Raw genomic sequence first — 20,189 nt, 5'->3', positions numbered from 1 at the left:
TCAACACAAAAAAGTGTCTTACTTGAGAGTAAGAGTACATGTATGAGTGTGTATGTGTGCGTGTGTGCATGTGCATGCGTGTGTGGAAATAAACTTATAAATGGGGGAAGTATTGGAGGAGGAAATATGTGGACTTGCACCTTTGAGCAAATAGCAGCGATGTTTTAGGAGCTGAAATTTCAGATTTACACGCTTCAGCCCCAACTACTTCCCTTTTTTGTGGGGAGAGAAAGGGGTGATTAAAGCTGTTTTGTTGTTGTTTGGGGGGGGAGGGGAATAACTTTTGTTCCGTCTTTCCAAGTGACCAAACTTTAATTTTTAAGTATACTGATGTATTAAACGGAAGCATTCTGAGTTTGAGGGATCTCCAGAGGAATGAAGTTCTGTGTTGTTCACATGTTAAAAGTTTGCTCACCTTTGGAGCAAAGGGAATACATATTTTCAGACATCCGTCCATTTTCATCTCTTCGTTATTGTCAAAGTGTGACTTGAAAATGTCGCTCTGTTGTCTGTGTTCTGGGTTGTGAAGATCACTTGAAAAAGAACTCTTACAACATTGAAATGCAGAATTAAAAAAAATTTAAATATTGTATGAGGCAGTCATAAAAGGTGAAAAGGTTGTAATCTTAAAAGTAAAGGTGAAACTTTCCTGAATAAGGAAAGAAAGTTTTGATCTCCTTTTCTGTTTGGTGGGCAGTGGGCTAGATAGTACCCAAAGCTGGTTTAAAAAATTTCCATTAACTGTGTTTATTTAAATAAGCATTTGAGGGAAATTACCGAGGCAGCTCTTTTCCTCAAAAGTAACCTGTTCCTCTTTGGAATAGCACATTTAGGACCATGTTAGTACCCAGGATTTTTACTTAATAAATCCTGACGGTGACTTTGCGTAAAAATATGATCTTTAAGTAAGACTGAGGCCTGTGTAGGTAATAAAACATTACCAAAGTCTACAAAGTAATTTAATTTTGCATGTTCTCTTTCATGGCAGAGAACAGCACTGGTTCTGTTACTTTTTAAATGAAGAAATGATTTTTTGATAGGTGTTTAGTTTTTCTTCCCTCACTGCTGATACTCAGACAGAAACCATTATTCTTTATATTTGATGGGCTGTTTTCAGAAGAATCTTATTAACAAGTGCACAATAGTTATCCAAAATTGTATGTTTAGAATGGAGTAGTTTAAAAACTAGGGCTCAGACTCTGAAAAATAGCAAAGACTGGATTTGGAAAGCAAGGTCTGGAATTGCTTGCCAAATTCTGAGGCTACGAAGAATAAATGTTTTGACTTTGGATTCCAAAACCTCATTTATGATTTTAAAAAACAGTTGAAATAAAATGATTATAAACTAAAAAAAAAAATCTACGAATAACAAATGTTAGAGAGGATGTAGAGAAAAGGGAACCCTTGTACACTGTTGGTCGGAATGTAAATTGGTGCAGCCATTACGGAAAATAGTATGGAAGTTCCTTAAGAAACTAAAAGTAGAGCTACCATATAATCCAGTAATTCCACTCCTGGGTATATACTTGGAAAAAACAAAAACACTAATTTAAAAATATACATGCATCCCCAATATTCATAGCAGCCCTATTTACAATAGCCAAGACATGGAAGCAACCCAAGTGCCCACCCACAGACAATTGGCTTAAGAAGATGTGAGATATATATATATATAACAATGGAATATAACTCAGTCATAAAAAGAATGAAATACTGCCATCTGCAACATGAATGAACCTAGAGAATATTATGCTTAGTGAAATAAGTCAGATAAAGACAAATACTGCATGATATCACTTATATGTGGAATCTAAAAAATAATACAAATGAATGTATACGCAAAACAGAAACAGAGTCACGGATATAGAAAACAATCTTGTGGTTACCAAAGGGAAGAGGGAAGCAGGGAGGGACAAATTAGGGGTATGGGATTGACAGATACAAACTACTATTCAATATATATAAAATAGATAGGCAACAAGGATATATTGTAGAGCACAGAGAATTATACTGATTATCCTGTAATAACCTATAATGGAATATAATCTGCAAAAACACTGAATCACTACGCTATACACCTGAAACTAACACAATAAATCAACTATACTTCAATTTTAAAAACCACAAGAAATACTTGTCTTAAAAATGAAAAAAAATTTTTTGAAGGTGTCCAACTCAAGAAATTATCCCCTGTGTATACAGAAATTTGATTTATGAGAGAAGTGGTGACAGCCAGTACAGGAAAGGGTTTTTTCAGCGAACGACACTGGGACAACTGGTAGTCCATACACAAAATAAATAAAAATAGACCCCTAAATTACACCGTTCACAAAATGAATGCACATGGATTCAAGACCCAAATGTGGAAACCAAAATTCCCAAACTTTTAGGAAAAAGAAAACATAGGAAAATGTCCTTATAACCTCAGGAAAATGAAGGATTTCTTAAATAAGCATAAACCAAAAAGGAAAAAAGAGGATATGTTTGATTGAAATAAAATCTAAATTGCTATCACAACATTATGTCAACTATACTCCAATAAAAATTTGTTTTAAAAAATCTAAATTGCTGTTGAGCAAAGGAGAGTATATACAAGATCAAAAAGAAAGAAAATATTTGCAATATACACAATGAACACAAAATCAGTATCCCAAACATAAAAATACAATAAAAAGAAAATGGCAAACAACAGAAAAATGTGTAAACTATCTGAACAAGTGATTCACAGAAAAAGAATTATGAATGGTGAATAAACATATGAAAGGATGCACAGTTGCATTAGTAACTGGGACAGGTACATGCAACCGCAAAGGGATACTATTTCTCTAGTTCTCATCCTCAGAATGGAAAACATTTTACAGTCTGACCAATACCAAAAGTTGACAAGGATATGGAACAATGGAATTCTCAAACACTGCTGTAAGAATATAGATTAGGGGCTTCCCTGGTGGCGCAGTGGTTGGGAGTCCGCCTGCCGATGCAGGGGACACGGGTTCGTGCCCCGGTCCGGGAAGATCCTACATGCCGCGGAGTGGCTGGGCCCGTGAGCCATGGCTGCTGGGCCTGCGCATCCGGAGCCTGTGCTCTGCAACGGGAGAGGCCACAACAGTGAGAGGCCCACACACCGCAAAAAAAAAAAAAAAAGAATATAGATTAATACAATCACTTTGGAAAACAATTTGGCAATGACTATTAAAGATGAAAGTATGCACAGCCTATGACCCATCAGTTCCTTGCAGGATGCACCATACTGAGAAATTCTAGAACATGTAAATAGGGAGATGTGTGTAAGAATATTCAGAGCAGCAGAGTATGCGATATGAAAAAATTAGAAGCTACCTCAATGTTTATAAACAGAGAATGAATAAACTGTGGAATATTCACAAAAGAGAATATTGTAGATAGAGCTATTAATGAATTACAGAGGCATGTATCAATATGGATAAATCTCAAAAACAATGTTGACTAGAAGATGCAAGAAGCAGAAGCTTGCTTACAGAATGATGCCATTTATGCTAAACTCGTTCCACCAGCATCTGGCCCAGATCTGGGCATGTGACTGATGTTCAGAAGTGCTCAAATAACCTGAGAAGTACTGCCATTATTAACCATAATTGTGGAGAGGAGTGAAAAGTATTTTCACCCTTATTTTACACATTGGGAAACTGAAGCCCAGGGAAAGGAGATTTTCATAAGGTCTCCCAGTGCCATGTGGAAAGGAATGCATGACCACTGAAAGTCGTCTTCTCGCCCGGGTCTAGACACTGTGCACCTGACAGGTGTCCATGCCCCACTGTAAGATGGCACAAATCATGTCATTCCCTATTAACTTTTTCTGGCCCTTCAAGAAGAGGAACTTGTACTGTTTGTTGATTGCAGATCTTGTTGTTTACAATCTTGACAGCCACCTCCTGAAGACTGTAGGAGGGCTGTGGGGTCTCTGAAGAGAGAGAGATCCTGCCTCGTCATCCCTTCAGCTCTTTGGCACATCTCCCTCTTGGAGCTATCCAGATTCGTAATGTGGGAGGCAGGGTCATTTCCTGGGATAGTGATGTATAAAGGCCCCAAACCACAATCTGACTTTTGAAAAAGCCCGAGCTCATTAAAAAGTCTCCCGAGGGGCTCAGACCAACATCCAAGCACTGAATGAAGCCAAGGAGAGATTACCCCAGTAATTCACATTCCATGAGGGTGAATGGTTGGGCACTGCTCCATGGCTACCTGCCAATGTGGCAAGACCCTAGAGCCCAGAGTGAGCCACCCGTTGGAGGGCAGGACCCCACAAAGGCTCCTCAATTCTAGGACCTCAGAATGACACCAACAAGGGACAGGAATTATTGGTGTTCAAGGTAACAAGTGTTTACAATGGCCACCCAATGCCTAGGTACCCCCCTGAGACCACAGTCCTTGTGCCACCTGCAGACAAGAAATCCCATTAATAGCCAAAGATTAATTTCCTTCCAGGTGGCAAGGTGAGAGCTTGACATTGGAGTTAACTTAACTTTGGGAACTGAGGTCCATACACGCCATGAGTGTCTTTTACACCAGGGCACTGTGTATATCCTCCTATCAACAGAGTTCAGGGCAACGTGCAGCACGTGTAGGTGCTCAGGAAATATTTGCTGACGGAATGAATGAGTGAATAAAGGAATGGATGGAGGAGCCCGTGGTGGAGTTATGTTCTGAAGAGGCAGGTGTCTTGGGACCTCGGCCTGCCTTCACTTACCTTGAGTATATGTTTGTCCCCACCTGATCATCCAGCACATGGATCCAAGAGATGGCTTGAGTTTAGGGTTAGGTAGACAGGCTGGATGAGGGGGGACCAGGAGACAGAGTCCCTGAGCTTCAGGAGGGCAATATCCTGGGACATGAGGCTGGTGAAATCCTCATGAATCACGATGCGAGTGACTGAGAGTTCGGTGCCATTTTCTGAGAGGCATTGAATTCCCATCTTCACGGAGTATGATCTGGGGTCCTTGGATCTGCAGGGTCACGGGTAGGAGGCAGATCACCAGCAGTGAGGTCAAACATGGAATGGTTGGAGAGACACAGGCTGAGCACAGGGCTACCCAGCCAGGCCCCTACTCCCGGATTCCCAGATTCAGCAGGGCCTCCTAGGCCAGAAAGCAAAGCCCCTGAGACTGGAGGGCCACCCTGACTGAACTCTGAAAGCAGTGCACAGCTGTAAGGACCCACTGGTGGTGGATGAGGGAGCCACTGCAGTTGTTCGCGCCCAGGAATAGGATGCTCACCTGCCATGGCCATTTGCCCGCCTCTACTAGCTTCCCCTTCACATTCTTGCAGGAGATGTTAGTCTGACCACAGGCCTGGAACCAGGACCCTTAGAAAAAAGGTAGAGAGGGGGCCATGACAGCCCCATGCAGACTCTCGGGCAGCAAAGGGCAGCCCTCAGACTTCCAGCCGTCACAAGCAGCCACTGCCACATGCACATGCGGGGAGGGGCTTTTCTCACCACCCCCAAAGTGGCAACCAAAGGCCCAGAGGCAGCAGGAGCCCCATGTTATAAAGACAGCCTCCAAACAACGGGGACCAGACAACCCCTCCAGGGCTTCTTACAATCCGTCAGCCCAGGATTCATCCCTTCTCCCTTGTTTACACAAGTGAAGGAGAAGAGAGAATCATCAGAGGGGTGAGTGTCAGTAAGCCCTAAGTGATGGGGCACAATGAGCAGGGCTGCTAGTCAGTTGTAGCCAGAAAGCAATGGACAGTGATGTCACATTGTACAACTCCAGGGCATGCCTCCATAGACCACCAGCCCTGGAGGTGCGCTCTCTGCGACCATACCAGGAAATGGGTAGAGATACTTATCAATTTCCTCCTTGCCCCTCACTGGCTCCAACAGCAGGAATGGGAGCAGTGGGGGCTGCATTGAAATGGATAGGAGATTGAGATTCTGAACTGGACCACCTTGGACTGGTATTTAATAACTGAATATCACTGAGGACAGGAAAGGGAGAAATTCTACAGCAAAGGTTGGAGACCAAGACTAAAGACAAATTAAAAGGTTCCTTATGTATAGCCTGCTGTAAAGTTTGGGCTGCCCAAGAAGCTGTCACAGGCGGTCATGGACCTCCTCATACAGGCAAAGTTGGACATGTATTTACACTGTCTCAAGCAGACGTGGTTCCAGAAAGTGTTCCCTTCAGCAGTTCAGTGTGCAGTGCCAACCTGAGCTTCAGGGACTCAGCAGCAGCAAGCAAGGCTCGTCCTTGCCTGGGAACGGGGCGGGGGGCAAAGGGGGGCAGCAGGGGCGCGTTCCGTGGTGGTGGTGGAGAGGGTACAACAATCAACAGACCAGGCTAATAATCTATTGCAACTCATACACATTAGCAGAAACATCTACTGGGCTCTGCCTCATAGCAGTCCCTCAGAGGGTCCCAAACCATTGATGTTTGGTCTTGTTCCACCATGTCCCAGGGCTCCTGGTACTGCTATCAGATGTGGATGGCTGGTCCCCTTGCCACACACTCCCATGGCTGCTCCCCCCAGGGATCCACAGGTACCTGCACAAGCCCCAACATCTCCATGGAGTTTCGTCTGCCTTGCCCTCTCATTGCTCCATTCTTGCCCATGTTTCTGTCCAATGGCTTGCTGTCTTATATTCTGTCTCCCCCAAGGGGGAGCCACATTTCCAGCCCTTCTCATATACTGTGGTGGGTTTATGGCTACCTTGTTTCAGATTACAGCCTGCTCCAATGGAGACTTTGGTAGGAAAGAGAGGGCTTCCAAAGCCTTGCCCTTGTCTCTCTCACAAAGCTTAGGCCCTGGAGACCCAGGGTCCCACAGAATGAACTTTGCTACTTAAAAAGTGACAGCTCTGGGCTTCCCTGGTGGCGCAGTGGTTGAGAATCTGCCTGCTAATGCAGGGGACATGGGTTCGAGCCCTGGTCTGGGAAGATCCCACATGCCGCGGAGCAACTTGGCCCATGAGCCACAACTACTGGGCCTGGGCGTCTGGAAGCTGTGCTCCGCAACAAGAGAGGCCGCAATAGTGAGAGGCCCACGCACCGTGATGAAGAGTGGCCCCCGCTTGCCGCAACTAGAGAAAGCCCTCGCACAGAAACGAAGACCCAACACAGCCAAAAATAAATTAATTAATTAAATTAAATTAAATTTAAAAAAAGTGACAGCTCTAAGAGGTAGGGTTGGGCTTTGCTTCTGTGCTCCCCACCCTCAGTGGGTTCCTCAGTTTCAGAGAACAGTACTCCTCACAACTCATGTCCAGGACAACGCTGACTCTGATCTCCTTCCCCCAAACCTTATACAAGATGTGCAGGATTCAGCCTGGAGATGCCAGCACCAAGAACAGCAGCTGAATCTGGAGGGAGCCATGATGGATTAATTTGGGGGCATGAGGTGTTGCGGATCAATCTTGTCATAGACACAGTGATACCATTCCATATATGGGGGACACTCAGTGGCTCAAACAGATTCCACTGCGGACCACCTCTACCCCTTCTTGGAGTTCGAGTCCAAGCGCTCCCACTCACAAGCTGTATTCCGATGTCACCCCGTGCACTCACACGTGGCAATGGGAATGTGTGTCTTGGCTCATGACCTCTGTCCCTACAAGGTCCCAGACCCTCACCCCCACATCATCACAGGCACAGCAGTTAGCTACAAGGAGCAGTGCACATCCTCACCACCCCCAGACGTCACAGATACCTGAGGACAGCACAGAGTAGGAGAGTACTCATTCACTCACTCACTCACTCAAGGAACTAGTCTGGGAAGGGGAGTCACACAGTGAAGGAAAAGGACAAATTCCCTAAGGTGGGGAACACATCCCTACTAACAGATGCCACGCCAGCAAATTTTCTGCCAAGGGGCAGAATGGACAGCTGGCAGGTGACCTGAATCAGGGCTGCCACCACAAGATTACATGTGGTCAGTTAGGGTGGGAGCCCAGAGACCTTGTCACATGGGGTCCCACACTTTTTACCCCCAAAGAGTCTGCTGAAAACTGGTACTGAATACTGGCACCACAAGCACTTAGTTCTCTGGGCCTCAGGTTCCTATTGTGAAATGTGGATATTGGTAAAGCCCACTTCAGGGGGTGTTGAGATATAAGCCATGTGAATGATACCTTATGTGGGATGAGCAGTCACCCACATATCACATCGTCCTCATCACAAGTCCCAGTTCTCTGAGATTGTGCCTCCCAAATCCGTTCCATGGATATTACTTTGTTTCCATTTTTAATAAGGCTCTTTCCTCATGTTCATGGTCACTGGCAAACAGGAACTGCCTCGACACTGTCTGGGTCCCCAGGTTTGGCACACCATGCAGTCTGATGAGGAGATGCCCATCAGGAACAAATGGAGGCCATGCAGGCATGAGGACAGTGGACATAGGCACCCAGGCAAACAAAGCCCTCCTGCCTCTCTCCCATGCTCCCAAAGCCCTACCTTGAACATAGAGATTATTCTCAGCCCTGGCAGAAGGAAATGGAGATGCGAGGCCCTGAAGATCTCCCTGCCCACATGCCACGGCAAGCAACTGCACGGCCCTCACTGGTCCTCGTTATGGGACTTGGAGGCAGGGTGGGACAGGGCATCTCTATTGTGTGAGAATTCTAGAACTCATGGTTTGTTTATGCAGGGCAGCAGGGAGTGAGCCTCCGCCCCAGGGTTGGGGGCTCACCCAGCTGGGGCAGCAGCAGGAGGCTAAGTAGACAATGTGGCCTGCCAGAGCCATGATGTGATGCTGCTGCCAGACACCTCTCTGGAATGGTGCTGCTGATGCCTTGCCCTGAACCTGTGACAGCACGTGCTGTCTGGCCCGAGACACTGCCTCCTGGGCTCAGCCTTGGCCTTGACGGGGCCCCTGTATCCCTAACCCTAAGTCTGTGATAGCGCCAGGTATCTGGCTTGTGACAGTGCCTAGTGCCTGGCCTGTGAGGCACTCCCAGTACCCAGTGCAAGTTCCTTTATGAAGCCCTTCTCATGGCTCCCCTGGAGGTATGGAAACTGAGGCTCTGAGAGGGGGACGGCTAGTTCCTTGCTGTGACTGATTGAGCTGGAACTGAAGTTTTCCTTTTTCCCACTTTGCATTTTTAAGAGAACAGCTCATGGGTAGAGGCCAGGTGTTTCGGGCCTGGGAGGTGAATTCCTGAGAGGAAGCAGCTTGCAAGCCTGGGTCTTCATGAATCAGCAGAATAAATGACATTTTGGGACCCCTCTCCACCACTCCACTGAAGTCCCCACCCCAAGAATCCCCTGAGGGACTGTCCATGAGGACGGCTCACTCCTGCTCCGCACCGTTGCCAGTGTTGTCAAGATCATGGGTAATGAGACTGCTGCTCATTACGCTGCTAGAGGAGATGGACTGGGGCCAGCACTGTGGAAAACTTCGGAATCATTTAGCAAAGCAGAAAATGCGCCTACCTCACAACCTGCAGTTCCACTCCTGGTTGTGAGCCCTAGAAACATCATACACGTATGCAGGAGGAAAGACACATGAGACTGTTGGCAGCAGCACTGTTGGGTAGAGCCCCAACTAGAAACTACCCAGCTGCCATCAAAGGCAGGATGAATGCACGGAATACTCGAGCAATGAGAACAGACCACTACATGTAGTGACATGGGAATCTCATAAAACATATTGCTGAGTGAAAGAATTCAGACACCAAATGGTACATATTGCATGAAATTCAAAAACAGGCAACACAAACTATTTTTAGGGATACATGGTAGAAAATCAGATTTCCTACAATCAGATTTCCTCTGGGGGAAAGAGAGAGAAAGAGGGAGGGAGAGAGAGAAGAAAGAAAATCCAGAGAAGCAAAACTCTCTCTACTCTTCTGCCTTTGTGGAAAGTAATGTTTTGCGGGGGGAATGATGAACCAATAAAACCAAGATAATTGAATAAAGACCAAGCATATCCGTTATCACTGCCAACGTGAATACAAAGAAAAACCTCTACTTTTACAAGTCAGAGATTCTTATATTGGGTAGAAAAAAATCTACTCACATGCTACTCAATAGAGACTCACCTAAAACAAAGTGATATGAAGCAGTTGAAAGTAAAAGATGGGCAAAAATATATTAAGTATATGTAAGCAAAAATAGAAATGACAATATTAATCTCTAGAGATGTAATTCAGGACAAAAGCTTTAAACAGAAAAATAAAATTACTTTCTGTTGAAAAAAGATAAAAATTATAATGACTATGTAACATTAAAGCTGGTCATCAGTAACAACATCAAACAGTGATACACGAGAAATGGAAAAACTTCACTTGCAGTGGGAGAGTCTTCTCCAGCTTTGTCTATCTTTGAGGGATTGAACATCTATAAAAATCAACTGCACACTAGACTACTAAGAAAACCACAATAATTTCCCTATAAGTGGAACTAGTTTAGGCCACATATTTTACGATGATGCAATGAAACAAAGATTTAATAAGAATGAGTAAGTGAAATAAAACAAATGACTTGAAAATTTTAAAAATAAAGTTGGTTAACTTATTTCAAGGAAATAAAAACATTCTGTAAACTATTTAGAAAATACTAATAATTAGAGCAATGCATTAAAAAAACTTTTTGAGTGTGGTCAAGGCAAATCTATAACTTTAAAGGTATTTATTATCGAATAACAAAGAATGAAAATAAATGAATTAAATGTTCAAAGCAAGAAACTGTAAAAGGTACAAAATAACCCCAAGGAAAATCTGTAAGAAACATGTACAAAATATAAAATTATACCCTAACCAATTATTACAGCAGAGTTAGGAATGAACTCTACGATCTGGATCTTTGTAAAAAGAAATAATATTAAATAGGGCAACGGGCATATTTTACACTGATAGGGTATAACCCATCAAGATGGTACAGCAGGCATGAACCTTGCACTCCTAACAACACAGCTTTCAAACATGAAGCAAGAATTGTTAGAACTGCAGGAAGAAATAGACAAACTCTGAATTCTCATGATAAACCGCTCAGGAATCAACAGATTTATAGATATAAAATATTTGAAGTGTTAGAGGATTTGAATAACACAATCAACAAGCCTGATCCAGTCAGTTCTAGCTAGAACTCTGTTTCAAAACACACACTTTTACTTCAAACGCACATGAAATATTCAATAAAACTGACCAAATACTAGGCACAAAGAAAACCTCAACACATTCCAGAATGTGGAAATAATTAAATCCATATTGATATAATTTTTAATAGAGAAAAAGGAGAAGCCCCTGTCCCTCCCCCAAACTATCCGTCAGAAGATTAAATAACACCCATATAGTACTCTTGGGTTAAGTAAGAAATACAGTGTGAAATAAAAAACAATATAGAATGAATGGCAATGAGGTCAGTACATATAAAATCCTGTGAAATACGGCCAAAGTGAGACTCACAGGAAATTTTATGGAATTAGTGAAAATATTAGAAATGAAAAAAGTCTATATAATAATGAACTAAGCATACTACTCAAGAAGTTAGAAAAAGAACAATAAAGTAAATCTCCCCAAAGGAGAAGATTGAATTACTAAAGCTAAAAGAACTTTCATGAAATAAAATAAACAAAAAGAAGCATATTTGATCACTAAAATCAAAAGGTAGCTTGTACCATTTAGGAGTTGACAAGTAAGAGAAACTTCCACTCAAACAGGCTTAAAATTTCTGTCTTCTCTCTTCAGTGATGGTGGCTTCATTCTGAGTTGATCCCCTTATTGAAAAATGGTTGCCAGCATCCTTCTGCCTCCTCATCCACATTAAGAGAGACAGTATGGGGACTTCCCTGGTGGTGCAGTGGTTAAGAATCCGCCTGCCAATGCAGGGGACACGGGTTCGAGCCCTGGTCCGGGAAGATTCCCACATGCTGCGGAGCAACTAAGCCCGTGTGCCACAGCTACTGAGCCTGTATGCCTAGAGTTCACGCTCTGCAACAAGAGAAGCCACCGCAATGAGAAGCCCGCACACCACAAGGAAGAGTAGCCCCCGCTCACCACAACTAGAGAAAGCCCTCGTGCAACGAGGACCAAACGCAGCCAAAAATAAATAAATAAATAAAAATTAAAAAAAAAGAGAGACAGTATGCATTTCTCTCCTCTAACCATACCTTATGCTTATTGGGATAACCTAACTGGGGTCAGGTGGCCGGGCACTGGACTATGCTAATTAGATCAAGCCAATGAGCCACCCACTTGGGAGCTGGGAGTGTGACAGCTTCTTCCTGAAGATGATGAGCAACATGGCAGACAGTGTGGACTAATGACTAGGACCTGTAGTAATATGAGGGAAGGATGGATACCATAAAGCTAACCAATAACAGTACATCAGGTGTTTTTTTGGAAAATACCTATGAAATAGACAAAAATTTGGCAATTTTAATCTTTAATAATTAGGAAACGTGAAAGAGTACACATGTAAATAATATTAAAAATAGGAAAGGAGCCATAGGTTCAAATTTTACGTATCAGTTAAAAATTTTAAAATCTAAGCTAAATTGATTTATTTTACTAAAATTAATGCAAAAAGAGGTGGGAAACCCAACTAAGCCAATAACTATGAAAGTTTTTTTTTTAAATAGTCAAAGATTTGTCCCCTAAAAAAGGCATCAGGCCCAATAAGTTTTATGTGCACAATCTACCAAACGTAAGGAACAGATAATGCTGGTGTTATATAAACTGCTCTAGGGCACAGGAAAAGACTAGAAAGCTCCTCAACATGTTTTAAGATGCTAGCATAGCAATGGCACCAAGGGTGGAACAGAAAGGAAAATTGTAGGCCAATCCAATATTGGAACAAAAATTCTAAACAAAACGGAAGAAATTTAATCCAGAGTGTATTACAGGATTTACCTAAGAAATCTACCGGAGATCTAGTCATGTGTTTCACTAAGTAAACAAATTAAATAAGAATAATCATCTTAACAGTTCACAACTGTGTCACCTGGGCCCAAAACAGTGCCTGACACAGAGGAAATTCCAAGTATCTGGGGAATGAATGAAAGAATGAAGTCAGGGTCAGTACATGTACCCTCACCATTATTGCTACTATTTCATATTGTGCTGGAGTCTCCAGCAATGAGATAACAAAAGAAATAAATGGTGTGACTTTCAAAAAGGACAAGAGGGAGCTGTCACCATTTTAGGTGATGTGATTACCCCAAAATAAGCCAAGAGAATCAACTGAAAAACTACTGAATTTAATACACAGTTTTGCAAGATGACCAGGAATCAAGATCACCGTTTTTTTTTAAATCCATCAACAGCTTTAAAATACCTAATATGCAGAATTAGAAAAAGTGTAATGGGAAAAGATACCACCAATAACAGACATAATCAAAATCTGTAAACTACTTAGAAACAAACTCAATGGTTTTCCAGACATCCATGAATAGAAGAGCTGAATGAATAGAGACATATACCATATTCCTGGTTAGGAACTCAACACTGTAAAAATGACGGTTCTCCCCAAATTATTCTGTGTATTTAATTTCAGTTAAAATACCAATAACATTTTTAATGAAAACCGACAAACTGATTCTAAAGTTTATATGGAAGGCAAACTTTGTAGATTAGGCAATTTTTTTTTTTTAAAGAAGAGGAGAGCTTTTGCTACCATTTAACAAAACATAACATGAAGCTGATTGAAACAGTACAGCACTAGCCCAGGGACAGACAAACAGATTAGTGGGAAATAATAAAGGTTTCAAAACCACACCCACAAATATATTAGGATTTCATTATTATAAATGTGGACATTCAAATCAGCAGGAAAGGATGGACTCTATAAGAAATAATGTCAACCAAGTTGGTTCTCCAGTTGAAAACAGAGTTAGCGCCTGACTCACACTATATATAACAGAAATTTCAAAAGGATTACAGTTACACATAAAAAATAAATTTATCAAAATATTAAAAGAAATATGTGAAGATAGTTTTATAATCTGGAGATGGAGAAGGCCAAGTTAAGCAAGCCACAAAATCCATAAAGAAAGTAAACACTGACTGACTTCATTCAATAATAATTTTTAAAGTCTTTACAGGAAAATTACCCATATATTCCACATATTTGTAAAAGATAAGTGACAACAACTGGAGAAAATATTTGTAAAATAATTGACAAAAGCTTAATATTCAGAAAAGATAAAGACCTTCCATGAGAAAAAGATAAACAACCTAATTTCTAAAATAAGCATATGAACAGAGGATTTACTAGTGAAAAGGTAAACCTTTTTTTCAATAAACACATGAAAAGACATTTTTCCAATCAAGAAAATGCAAATTAAAACAGCAATGATATAACTTTCTACCACTGGATGGGCAAAATTTTTGAAGATTAATAATACCCATTTTTAGCAAAAAGGAGAAGCGTTCATTCTTGTATACGGTAGGTGTGAATGTATACTGGTTCAGCTTTTGGGAGGAGTAAATTATATTCATCCAAAATTACTAAATTTGTGTCTACTCTGATGGTCCTCCCCTGAATCCACTCCTAGGAAGACCGCTGCAGAAATGCTTCAGACTGTGCTCTCCCCCACCCCACCCCCGAGCACGCAGGAATATGCTCATGGCAGCACTGTCACAATGCTGACAAGTCAGAAACAGCCTAAAACCTGGTGCTGGTTAAATAACATACATTACATCCACACGGTACACATGCAATAATGTAAAATTATGAATAGCTCTAGGTACCGACATAGGTTTTCAAGGCATATAGTTTTTTTTAATGTAGGTTATTAATAATACATATATAAGATTCTATTTATTTAAAAAACCATAAAGATATTTTATTTAAGGATGCCAACAATGATTACTTCTGGGGAGGGGAGCAGCATTGGTGGTGGGGGTGAATGAGCAAGGGAGAATCTTTACATGTATTTCTGAATTTTTTTGGTAAATCACAACAAAAATTCAGACATCGCTTTTAATTGTTTTTAATTTTTAAAAAATGTAGGGGGGGGCTTCCCTGGTGGTGCAGTGGTTGAGAGTCCGCCTGCCGATGCAGGGGACACGGGTTCGTGCCCCGGTCCGGGAAGATCCCATATGCCACGGAGCGGCTGGGCCCGTGAGCCATGGCCGCTGAGCCTGTGCATCCGGAGCCTGTGCTCCGCGACGGGAGAGGCCACAACAGTGAGAGGCCCATGTACCGCAAAAAAAAAAAATGTAGGAGGGGAACTTTTATAATCAGTTTTTTTTTTTTAATGACATTTTTAAAAAAAAAGGAAAGCTGATTTTGGAGCACGATATGTGGGTCCTTCCTACTGTCACCTACAGTGCATGTCTCAACTGCTCTCTTACAGCATGCCCAATTTCCAGTTGAGGAAACTGATGCCTCAGGCCCAGGCCCTTTCCCAAAGCCCCAGCACAAGTGATATAGCAAAAACCATCAGTCCCCACTCTGAAGAGCCTGCTGGCAGAATTAATTCCAGGAGGCCTTACCCACGCACCAACCCCCGACACCCGGGGGCCACCCAGAAAAGAGAACAGAGCCAGCTCATGTTTGCACAGATATAATCCCTGCTATCCTGGTCCCCAATTCCAAAGCCCTTCTAGGCCACAATTTCCTTCTCCTGGTCACTCAAAGCCTAGTCATCCACCACATCCTCCCCACTAGGAGGTCAAAGCAGGACCCAGTCTCCCAGGGGCCACTCTTTTCCCACCTTGATCTTTGTTGATTACAGACCCATGACCTTGATCTAACCTTGATCTGGCCCCATTTGGCAAAGGCAAAGCACAGAGAAGAAAGGAGAAGGGAGATCAGGGGCCCATCTGGGGCTGCAGCAGCCAGGACAGGAGTAGGAGCCAGGAGGAGGTGCAGAGGACTGAGAGAACCCCATTGCTTATTTGCTTCTTGATCCATTTGCTGTATTTGGTGATACGGGTGTACACTCCTGGATTATGTACTTGGGCTCAGGCCTTTTCCCAGGACAACACCCCAGCAAGAATCCATCTATCCTCGACTTCACAAGCCAACGGACCCCCAGGGTCCCCCCTAGGCAAAGAGAGGGGAGTGATGGAGGCTCTGGACCCAGCTGGGACCCAAGGGATTGGGGGACCCAGAATGCCCACCCTCTGAGTTCTGCTTGGAAGCTTCCTTCATTCCTTGAGGATCTCACTACCTGGAGTCCTCCTTCACTCCTCAGTTGGGGATCCCATCCCAGAATATCAGGCAAAATCAAAGTCACGGGGAAGGCAGATGGGAGCAGAGCACTACCTGATGATGATGACAAAGAGGGAGGCCAAGCAAACCTCCCCCTGGGGAAATGCCCCCCACCTGGGGTCATCCCAACCGAAGGAGAGCTGCCAGAACCTCCCAGAAACTCACATAGCACAAGTTTTCTCCATATTGGTGGCACAGATCATGTCCCCCAGGACAAGGGGGACAACGCGGGGGATGAGGGACTTCTTGCGGTAAATCCGGTCACAAATCTTGTTGTCCATGATAAACACCTCGGCCTCCCGCAACGCTGGGGTCAGTGTGGAGTTGGCTGTGGAGGAGTCCAGTGGGGTGAGAACTGACTCCTCACTCTACTCAGCCCTGCCTATTCCCAGGGTCTTGTCACCTCCATCCTCAGGACTCAGCCACACCCCTTCACACCTCCATGCCCTCCTTCACTTGGCCCTTCCCCCTGTGGTGTGGACCATGTTGGGCAAGCACCTTGCCCTCTAAGGCTCTATTTCAGGATCCCTTTCTCTGGGAATCTTTTGCTCCTGAACCAAGCAGGCTACAATCCAAGTTTCAATGCAACCACTCAGAAATTGAGAGCCCACCCCCATGCTGCTTCTCTCCAGCCTCTGAACTCTATACTGGCTGTGCCCTCTGCCACCTGATTGACATTCACTCTTCCTTCAGGCATCTCAGGCAGACTCTCTGCCAGAGCTCATTCCAGATCCCTCCCGACTTGCTCTCAAGATCACCTGACAAAGTCTTTGCCTCTTTCCTTGTTAATCTGTGCTTCCACCCATACTCAGTTATGAGTTCCCTAGAGGCAGGGCATGCATTACCAGTGACAAGGGTTTGGCGTGTGGCAGATGCCTGAACATCGAAGTTTCTCAGATGAACAAATCAGTGAGTGAGTGAATTTATGAATCCCTGACTCTGAGCTTCCGTAAGAGGCAAATGATCAGGTTTTCCTAGGACTAAATGAAGTGTCCATAGCACATGCAATGGTGTAAACCATGGCAACAGTTCCCATGTGAGGAGCAATCCTAACACATCCAAAGAACCAGGGGCCAGAGGTAACGGCCACAAGCTTCCTGAGAGGCACCATGAGGGGGCTCATCAGGAGAGGCCCCAGAGGAAAGGAGTGTACCCTCTGGGGTACCACATGTCACCCCGACCCCATCCTCCTCACCTGAGAAGCACTGTTTAACCTGGCCCCAGCCAGTCACCCAGCACTGCGTCCCAACCTTCAGGTTGTAGTTGGGCTCCGGGAGGCAGATGGGCTGCACGTACTTGCTGACGACGACAGGAGTGTGAAGCTGGAGGAGGGCAACATCACCCGCGATGAAGTTCTGGCCCCAGTACTTGGGGTGCGTAATGAGGTCCCTCACAGGGATCAAGAGGGCCCTCGTGGAGTCCGTGGGCTTCAGCTTGAAGGTGTCGAGAATCACTGAATACTCTTTTGTGCTACAGGAGACACAGAGCCCCACCTGGTAGATGTCAGGTTCTCAAGCAACACTATGCTCCTACCTCCGCCAAGGACGCTCCCCTTAGCAGAAGTCCTGCCTGATTTGCCCGGCTCACTCCATCCTGCTCATCTACCCAGGGGGCCCTTGGAGTCCGAGATATGACTGCCTCCTCATTCATCAGTCAAGCTGATTCAAGTGGCCTGGTCTATGTGCTGTGGATTTGAGTGTGCAGCTATTAGCATGCACGCGTGTTCTAATGTGTGTGAGGGGTGGGGTGTATACGGGGTGCATGCGGTTGCCCTGGTTAGGATATAGTCTTTGTTGCTTGGGGCTCCTGCCCAAGCTCAGTCCCCGGCCTCTGTGAGATCATGAGCATGACTCTTCCCTGTTCTGGACATCCCTTCCCACTCCGCCCCACGTCCCCCACTGCCACGTTGTTTCATAGAGGAAATGAGGAGTCTAGGCTGGGCCCGCTGCAGCCCTGGGTCTCCGTGGGCCACACTCACCCTTGGATGCAGTGGGCAGCAGTCACTACCCAGTCGAGATCAATGAGGGCTCCTCCACACACATGCTCATTTTCCACTCGGAGGCTCACCTCCCAGGGCCAATGGCGTGTCACGTCCAAATTCTTCGGCCACCAGGGTTTGCCACAAGCTTCAGGAACAAGCGTGACAGGGAGATACAGTGGCCGCATAGAGGAGGATAAGAATGACTGTGACCAAGATGCCCTCCAGGGTAATTTGCATGAGGCTGTAAACTCGGGGGCTTGCTTCCATTTCAAAGAAGGGGAGACCGAAGGTGAGAGAAGAGCAGTGGCCTGCCCAAAGGCACTGAGCTGACAGAAAGTGACAATGACAGAGATAAAAAGCATCAAGACAGAAACACAGAGACATGACAGGAGGAGGAGAGAGATACTGAGACACACAGGGAGCAAGCAGCACAGAACCTCAAAACAAGGGAGAAGCATAGAAGGAGCCCCAGGACAGGAAATGTATTTTCTTGTGTCAGGGTAAGTCCCTAGGCCACGTTCCTGAAAGGCTATAAAGCTTTCTGCATCTCTTAGATGCAAAAGGCCTCTGTCCCCACACTACTCAGAGTCAAGAAAAGCTCCAGACTTCTAGGTCAGAAGTCTTTACACAGACCGTTCAAGAAAAAGTCCCAGCATGGAGCCAACAGAGGCCTCCCACTCTGTGTAACAGCTGACACACTATCAGTTTGCAAGTAGTTCCAACAATCAAGTTGTATGACTGCATGAATATGGACACAGATGCAGAAATTGTAAATAAAATATTAGCCAATATTATATTTTTTAAAATTATGCACCATGATCATGTAGAGATTGTCCTGGGGTACAAGGGTGGTCCCACAATGGAAGCAGTCTCTGTGTATTCCCCACATAAACAGTTATTTTTCTCTAAAAGAACTGTGCTTTTCTCAATAGACACAGAAAAAGGTATTTGAAAAAATCAACACAGATTTACGACTAAAAAACAGAACACTCTTAGTAAACTGGGAACAGAAAGAAAATACTTATTTATACAAGTTATATGCCACAAACCTACAGCAAACATCATATAACATTAAGAAACAGGCCAAAAATTTATACTTTCTGAAGCCAGGAATAATGATACTTTGTGGGAGGAGGACAAAGGAAGTAACTGGGAGGACATAAGAGAGCTTCTGGGTGCTGGTACTGCTCTACTTTCTGACCTCGGTGGAGACTGCACAGGTGCGTTCACTGTGTGATAATTTCTTGAGCTGGACACATAATTTGTGCACTTTTTTGGTGTATGTATATAATACTTCAGTAACTGACTTTTGAAATCAATAACATTTCTCTATGCCAACCAACCTGAGTATAGCACAACTATATTCAAAATAAGATACAGTTTATAGCTAAAAATTATAAAATACCCTGGAATTAAAGTATCCAACACTAAGCAAGATTTTTGCAGTAATACATTTTAAACTCTAATGAAGGACACTGAAAATGACTGGCATAAATGGAGAAAGATCTATTGCTTTTAAATAGAATAACTAAATATTTCAGGTGTAATTTTTCCTAAAATTAATCTATAAAGTCACTTACCCAGTTAGAATTTTTAAGAAATTTGATAAACTTACTCTAAAATTGAAATAGAAAAACAAAGGTCCATAAATAGTTCCATCTTTGACAAAGCAAAGAAGGGACACTGGTCCTAGCAGATATTAAGGCACACATCAAAGCCATAGTGACAAAAACAGTGTGGTATTGACAAGGACAGACAAGTGGACCAAAAAAAAAAGGAATAGAGAGCTTGAGATTGTTTCAGAGAATACAGGAACTTAATGTAAATAAAGGAGCCACCACAATCAGTGAGTAAAGGATGGATTGTTGAGTAGATGGTGCTGGGAAAACTCGCTCACTATAAAAGAAATAAGAAAAACAAAACTGGATTCCTCTCTAGTAGTACTTGAAGACCTAAACGTGAAAGGTAAAACCATAAAGTTAACAGCCAACCATGTGGCATGGGGTGGGAAAGGACTCTTTAAACAAAACCTCAAACCACAATCCATAAAGCATTAAACTGATTAACTTGATTAC

At 43.7% G+C, this 20,189-nt stretch overlaps 1 protein-coding gene across 1 annotated transcript in view; it reads right to left on the bottom strand.

Moving 5' to 3' along the window:
- Window positions 1–15,145: 15,145 nt before the first annotated feature.
- The window catches only part of LOC115846543 (serine protease 45-like), a 61,818-nt gene continuing 56,774 nt past the window's right edge, over window positions 15,146–20,189 (bottom strand). Inside the window, 4 exon segments of the mRNA XM_060308467.1 lie at window positions 15,146–15,965; window positions 16,299–16,461; window positions 17,329–17,603; window positions 18,112–18,259. Of these exon segments, the coding sequence (XP_060164450.1) occupies window positions 15,731–15,965; window positions 16,299–16,461; window positions 17,329–17,603; window positions 18,112–18,259 (821 nt within the window). The 3' untranslated portion in view covers window positions 15,146–15,730.

The sequence above is a fragment of the Globicephala melas genome, chromosome 11 (genome assembly GCF_963455315.2).
Source record: "Globicephala melas chromosome 11, mGloMel1.2, whole genome shotgun sequence".
Taxonomy (NCBI): Eukaryota; Metazoa; Chordata; class Mammalia; order Artiodactyla; family Delphinidae; genus Globicephala; species Globicephala melas.
This window is presented reverse-complemented; position numbering and strand designations above follow the sequence as displayed.